This window comes from Anopheles coluzzii, chromosome 3, assembly GCF_943734685.1.
Source record: "Anopheles coluzzii chromosome 3, AcolN3, whole genome shotgun sequence".
NCBI lineage: Eukaryota > Metazoa > Arthropoda > Insecta > Diptera > Culicidae > Anopheles > Anopheles coluzzii.
The window spans coordinates 74178945-74186998 of record NC_064671.1 but is presented as its reverse complement, the minus strand read 5'-3'; the positions used below and the strand labels follow the sequence as shown (position 1 = coordinate 74186998).

Sequence of the window (8054 nt, the reverse complement as noted above, 5' to 3'; positions counted from 1 at the left end):
TGTCCTGCAATGAAATTACCTTTAATATGTTTGCACAGGAGAGTACAATGCCAATAGTTACGGAGATTGAGAAGCGAATCTTGACATGCTCTTTCCCATCGCTGCTTCAAGTCACGGCGGTGGCAACATTTGAGATGCTTTCTATTTTCAGGATTTAAAAAGGATTTAAATCTCATGCGCTTTCAACACATTTTAGTGCTTGTGGCTTATACTGTGGCCATGGTACGAAAAAAGGCTCTTTGGCAGTAGAAGTAAATCAGCAACGGATTATTTTTGGAGATGGTTTTTGCCTTCAGCTATGACGGACTTTTTTTATTCCACACAGTTTGCATCGCACAAAAAAGACGTTGTTATTTTTCCATATTTCCCAAATTATGCATGCAAAACGATCCACATCGGAAGTGTATTTTTAGGATACATTCGAATAAACCGGAAGGTAATATGAAACCGAAAGTGGGTGTTTCTAGAAAAGTCGTTTTTTATGCAGTTAATGGTTATTTTTTCTGCTTGCTTGCTTCATCCAATGTTTTATCTATTTGCACACAATATGGAAATATTTTATCGGGGATTTTTTTCATCACATTCAGCCCTTTTCACAAGTAAAGTTCGAATTATTATAACCATTTTCCAAAAGGACGCATTCTTCTCTATCAAGACACTCTGGCTTTGAAAGAATAATTCCAAATAACTTGCTGAACCATTTCTTCCACCTTTGATCCTACACCGTATCTCCCATCATTCCACATTCCCTCTTACCAGCTCTGCACCATTTACAAACAATCATATTTGAAACACGTTTGAATCATGAAAATGGCATAACGAAACTCGTGACAAAATGATTTGTGATGCGACGGTTGGATGATGATTTTAATATGCTCCGAAAATAGTCATGGCGATTCAGAATACGGAGCTACAGAGACACGACGGTAAACCATGTCGAACGTGCTTAAATCCATTCGGGCGTGGCATATAATCCTCGGTGCTTTCGTCAAACATCAAACCCTTCGTTATCATTATTACACTCAATTATGCTGTAACTTTGACCGGGGAGTACTAGGGGAATAGAACGTTGAACATTGTAATTGAAACCATTGCCAGGGTTAGCGGCCCTTTTTCATGTCTTTTTCATCGGTGTGGTTCTCCCTAGACCGAAATAGCTGAGTTTTGCACGTAAAATAATTAATGGAGCCAGGAAGCAAACCATCCTCATCTCCTAAAATGGTGTAATGACAATATTGAGAGTTAAGCTCCAAACAATTCCACGCAAAAGAGGCCAACTCATTGTTATGTGCATTAATATCTTAATTAATATTGACATTTTAAGGCTGATTTGTCCTAAGTAGACCATTTCTGATAATAATGACTTCATTTTTTATGGCATCGCATACATACGTAAACTACAAGAAGTAATAAATACCTTGTGAAATCTATATAGATGCGAAATATGCCTCCGGAAATTTGCTAGGACAGAGATGCTTATCGTAAAATCACAATCTTCATTTCCATCACATCCAAACCACTCACCCTGTTCTAACACCATCAAATAAACGAGAGGGAAATGCAAAAGTACTTTGCTCAGCTTACGTGACGACCACAACACCAAGGACTAGTAGGCCACGTGCATGGATGGTAACGATTAGCCGGTCCCTGTGTGGGTTTGTTTTTGTCACTTTGATTTGGCGTAAAACAGCTTACTGATTCCGGATCAGACGCGGTGGCGTAAAGCCTTCGGGGTGTGTTTCTCATTTTGTGACACATTGTACATTGCCGCCGGTAGTTGCTGGTATTAACAAAATACACCGTGATGCTGAGTGAGGTGATACATTGAAGTGTGGGAATTAATTTACTAAATGATTTTTAAATTAAGTGTTCAGGCTTAGCCGGTCTCGTAGTACAGTCGTCAACTCGTACGACTTAACAACATGCCCGTCATGGGTTCAATCCCCAAATAGACCGCGCCGCCATACGTAGGACTGACTATCCTGCTATGGGGGGGGGGGAATAAATTAGTCACTGAAAGCCAAGCCCACAAGTGGGTACAGGCAGGCCTTGACCGACATCGGTTGTTGAGCCAAAGAAGCAGAAGCAGTTCAGGCTTAGGCATGGAAGCCCTGCCAGTTGATTCGTGTTTAACGAAACACGAAGATCATTCGTTGAGTTCGGAGCGTTCGGGCACGATCGATTAGTTTATAAGTATAAGTGAATTGCGTGAAATAAACTCTCTTCTAATTGTGCAATACAAGGAACAACACCCGGTAATTATAAAACGCTAGAAAAAGTTACACCGAAACACGAAAGAACATTATCCGAAATCGTACAATCGAGATTGAACATTAAGTGATTGCCTTAGCAGCTTTTTTCAACGATTGGCTACCGTTTTCTGACACTGAAGAACAGGAATTTAAATCTGTTAAAAATTTACTGACTCCTTTGCTTCGATCATTGTCTTCTTACTTATGTCCCACAAACAGCAAACAAGCTAAACCTTCGTGTGTCTTCTGGACCAACGGAAATCTCCAGAACCACGCCACAGCCTACTCAAACACACTCTCGTAGCCCATAATCCCGGGCTTCCACTATTTACACATCAAGTAATTCCCATAATCAGCGGTACCGGTGAACACGTTCGTTCCCGGGAACGTTCGCCGCGACGCTCATTTTCACTCATTTCATAGGCCTCTAGATTAAAAATTAGAAAACCGTCTGGTATTTTTACCACCGACAAACCGACGTGACACTTCGAACAAAATGAGCTTCAAAAGTTGTCTCCTTATTTCAAATGAAAATACGTTAAACACTAGCGCCATCTCTATAATGATTCGCTTACTACACTGACACAGAAAAGAAACTGCTAAATCCCCTTTTTGTTTTTCTTCGCAAATTCCAATGCGTATTGTTTTATGTACTTCTCACATCTTTTGCATTGATTTGGAAACTTACAAAATGATTTTCCTTGGTGTTTTGTCCAATAATTCTCACAAAATCGTGCCTCACACTTCCTTCGCAATTTGTATTTAGAAAAGTTGTTTACATCGAAGCAGCAGTGAACAGAGCTTACTTTGACAGAAGTGATCGCCTCACTGGTAAATGACAGTACTTTCGTGTGGGACACTTTTGTAACGCCAGTGTCACGTCGGTTTGTCGGTGTTTTTACTGCCCAACTTAGTGGTACAACCCTGTCCACTCATGAGCGACGAATGTTTCTCGACGAACGAGTTCGCCGGTATGGCTGAATGACTTCTTCCGATTGCTTGCCAGAAGCAGCCTAAAGGACCCTGCCTCCTAAATGATCCTGTCCCTATTTGTCTGTCCTTGTGCCATTCGTTGAAGGAGAAAGTGCGCCTTCGAAATGAACAACAGCTGAACCAACTCTTGCCTGAAGTGATTGCCGTAGATTGCTTCCCACAAAGGTACTTCTGGCCCGAAAATTGATCCTTTACAGACACCTTTCGCAAACGAAATCCATTTTGGGGAACATTTGTCGTCCGTTGATCTTTTTATTGCATTGCTTGTGGTTGCACAATGTGGTTCAATGGATGATGATTCAGCCGTACCGGCGAACTCGTTCGACGAGAAACATTCGTCGCTCATGAGTGGACAGGGTTGTACCGCTAGGTTGGCCAGTACAAAATCCACACGGTTTTCTAATTTTTGATCTAGAGGGCTATGAAATGAGTGAAAATAAGCGTCGCGGCGAACGTTCCCAGGAACGAACGAGTTCGCCGGTATGGCTGATTGTTACATTACAGACACCTGGCCATGGCTCGGGGTGAATTTCATGCAACTTCTAGGTTAACGTTGAATTGCAGACCATAAAGCTTCGTTGAACAAAATGGATTATGATCCAATAATCCAAGAAATGGCATTATCTTTGGTGATGCCCACCAAAAAAAAGAAAAAATCTCGGTTTGAAACGAATGTAAACAACCGCATATGCAAACACCACGGTTTTTCTATTAGAATTGATATTCATACTTACTTGCAGTTTTCAAGCGGGACATTGTTATCAGATTGCTTTCAGCAACAATTTATTTACCTAATGGTCCATTTTTCACTCAAATGTTTACTCGATTTCAGGAACCAGCTTCTGCTTTGTTTACTCGATCGACGCACATCGATAGATTTTTTTGGAGTGGTTTGACGTTTTGCTGCAGTGGCACATTCCATCCATGACGTCATATTGGGAGGCATAAGCCATATGGCATATGGAGAATATTCGAGCTCCCCATGTAACCGTCCAAATAGACATAGAGCGACAACGTCGCGCGCGACGAAAAATATCTTAAAATTTCACTCGGTGTAGATCAAAGTAGCTCATTTGACTCAGTCAACCAACTTGTTTTTTATTTGAAAACACACAAAAATAGGTTAAAATGTGTTCAAATCTATTTTTTTGCGTTTGGCATTAATCCGGCTTGTAAAAAAACTAGATAATTCGATTATTTAGGATGAAGCAAAATGGTTACGCGCGACGGGTAGCTCTGTTTGCAAAATTGAGCTACTTTTTGTCGTGCGCGACGTCCTCGCGCGCGACGTTGTCGCTGTATGTCTATTTGGACGGTAACGTTTTTTTTCAACTTCTCGAAGACGAATCATTTGGCGCAAAGCCACGGACCCGCACCTGTACAAGAAGTTATTAGGCGCAAAGCCACGGGAGTGACAAAATGCTGATTTTTTTTTTCAAAACGCGAGCTTATGTCACTGTTTTAAGCTTTGTCAAAATTTCGTAACCTGAAGCATCCAGGAAACTGAGATGCCAAAAGTTGATAAGAATTGACAAAATTTTATTTTTGCAAAAAAACGTAAACAAAGAGCTATTTGGCGCAGTTGTGACCCATTGCTATGATAATAATGTTAAAATGCATGTTTCAAACTGATGTATGCATCTATTTAGTACTTCTTAAACAAAATATCGATGATATTGAGAGCTTTGAGCTTTTTAACGTTCTGGTGTATGTTTGCAGATGATGTATACAGTTGATGTACAGGCGTCCCCCGAGTTACGACCCCCTCGAGTTACGACGATTCGCAGATACGACGATTTTGATTTTGGCAGTTGAAAGATGTCATTGAGACGAAATTGATCTATTTTTTTGAATTTCTGTGCAGATAACCGTTACAAACATATTTCCTCAGATTCCACAACACCTCGATCTTGAATATCTATGTCGTGTAAACGGCTTTTGGAGGGAAATTAATACATTATCGTACATTATTTTTAATAAAATATACGATTTCATAGATTTCGACTCTTCAATTTTGGTTATAAACTTTATATTCACAGATATTCTACATACGACTATTTCAACTTACGCCTTGCTTTAGGACATTTTTTCGGTCCCAAATACAGTCGTATCTCGGGGGACACCTGTATTGAGAAAAGCTCATTTTTGCAGTTGACAAGCAATGTTTTCAACATTTTATCACCTCCGTGGCCACGCGCCGATTCATATCACCACTTTGTATTTATTAAAATATATGTTTATATGTTAGCCGTTTCGTAAACCTTTTGTATCTTCTTCATCTCATGACTTTTTACACGATGTTGGTTTTTATATGAAATTTTGTGAGCTAGAAATGGTATAATATTAAAACAAAAAAATCATAGAATGAATAATTCGTCCTCATTTTGCAATATCACTAAACTGTTTTTCTTTTTACAAAATAATTTAACGATCGCTTGTTTGACCCTTGTTTAGCGTTGCTGTTCAGATTGTCTACTGGGTGTGCGGATCGGATCGCGCAGCTTTCCAAACGTCAACGGATAATTCCACCACAAAGAACATTCTTTTGTGCGAGTTCAAAGAAACGTGTTCGATTCGCATGCTTCTTGAGGAACAGAACGCTTGAGTGATTTAGCAAGTTTCAATTACTAACCAAAGTGCTTTTGTTTTATTTAGTGGCAGTATTCAGTTTGTTCTGTTTGCCTTCTGTTGACTTAAAGAATGGAGGAAAGAATTGCGGTATTTTATGAATGCATGGACACGTTTTACGAAACAAAGCCTGTGACATGGAGAGCAAAATGTAAGCAAGCGATGCTTGCAAAAATGTACGATACATTCCTTAAACCCCGTATATTACAAGCAAAACTTAACAATCTAAGTGCTAAAGAAACCATCGAGCTTCTAATCCCGATAATTGGAGAGTGGATTCGTAAGAATTCAGTTCGTGAACAATTGAACTTGCGCAACGATGTTAAGGACAAAGCAAAAGCGGACCAGCTACGGTCCGAAGGAAATAAAATGTTTCACCCGAACGTGAAACGCTACATCGAGGCCATCAAGCTGTACAATGAGAGCATCGCTTTTTCCGAAAAAGGATCGACAGAAAGGGCATTGGCCTATGCAAATCGCTCAACCATTTGTCTGACGATGCAACGCTTTGAAGACTGTTTGGAGAACATCCGGCTTGCTCGTGAGTCAAACTATCCTGGAGAAAAGTTGAATCAACGCGAAAAAGAGGCCAAAACTGCTTTGGCAAAGGCTCGGAACAAGAATGCTTCTTCGAGCAAGATTTCTCCGGATGTGGTGGAAGAGCCCGAGCTAAGCTATCCGTCCAAAGAGAATGCGCCGCAAGTTGCCAATTGTCTGGAACTGCGCAAAAACGAAGAATATGGACGGCATGTGGTGACCACTCGTAAGCTGAAGGTTGGCGAAGTCGTGATGATTGAAAGGCCGTTCGTTACCGTGCTGAGGGATTCGTTGCGATATGTTCGGTGTGATTTCTGCCATGAGGAACGACCATTCACATTGATTCCGTGCGAAGGATGTACAATGGCCATGTACTGTTCGGAGGAATGTCTGAGTAAAGCGTACAACAAGTATCATCGATATGAGTGCGGGCTTTTACGAGACATGGTGGAAATTTTCGATGAACTCCCGTTGATTGCTATTCGCATGATTGCCATTGCGATCACAACCTTTGATAACAATCCAGAGGCATTGAAGGACCATCTCGATGTACTGGATGAATCCAATGTTAACGGGTTTACGATGGATTGGAATAAAGCAACGCAACAGGACATTTTCAACACGGTGCACGTGTTAACCACTAACCAAGAACGGCGAGACAGCAATTTTCTTGCATTCCACATCTTCAATGCTACCATCCTACATACCCTTGTTCTGGAAAGAACAGAGCTGGGACCGGTGTGCGAAGCAAACCCAGCAACAAACAAATTTTTACTAGATTTGATCCTGCGATATATGCAAATCGTGGAATTTAACAGAAAATTGTTGTCCTCTAATGCGTACAAGGTGAAGAAATACGTGGCTGAATCATTGGCAACGAGTTGTTATCCATTGATCAGCATGCTGAATCATTCCTGTGCTCCCAACGTGCAACGCATTACTTTGCCCGATGGGCGGTGTGCCGTTTTTGTCATCCGTCCAGTTCTTGAAGGAAGTCAACTGTTCGATAGCTATGAGTAAGTGAAATCAATAGAAGAAATGGACACTCTTCATCATACTAATAAATTTCATTTTTTTCAGAACGGATCACAAATCCCATGAACGAGCAATGAGGCAATTAATGTTGTCATTCACGTACAGCTTCCGATGCACGTGTGAAGCATGTACGTTCAATTATCCTACTTTGAAAGTTCTTCTGGAAGGTAGTGATGTAACCAATTCTGAAGACATGGCAAAACATTTGTACTACAATCGGATGTTCAGTTCTCATGATGATAAGAAAGTGCGCAAAATCATGGCAGAATTGCGGTCTTTTCTGAATGAAACACCAAAATTGTATCCTGAGAGTCAAGTCTGCTTTAGACAGGTAGATTTTGTACGGTCTCTTCAAATATTGTACAACCAAACATCTGAAAATGCGGAGTATTGGAAACACTGCAAACCGTAGCTAATATTCCCAGAAAAATGTGTGAGGTTCTGAGTACAACTGAGTTAATTTCCTTACGTATATGGTTAGCGCGGGTTTTTACACATTTGATGTTCGTTCAATATGCCCATGAATTCGATATGATGATAATAAACTGAATTTTTCTTTTGATAGATAACAACTTAACATTTACTGAGTACTGCTATTCCTTCTGAAAC

General features: G+C 40.5%; 1 protein-coding gene across 1 annotated transcript; it reads left to right on the top strand.

Moving 5' to 3' along the window:
* The first annotated feature begins 5553 nt into the window (after positions 1-5553).
* Positions 5554-7994, top strand: LOC120957722 (SET and MYND domain-containing protein 4-like). Its single transcript, XM_040380067.2, has 2 exons — positions 5554-7426; positions 7491-7994. The coding sequence occupies exons 1-2, from the start codon at positions 5946-5948 to the stop codon at positions 7855-7857; spliced, it is 1848 nt and encodes a 615-aa protein (XP_040236001.2). The 5' UTR covers positions 5554-5945; the 3' UTR covers positions 7858-7994.
* The last annotated feature ends 60 nt before the right edge of the window (positions 7995-8054 follow it).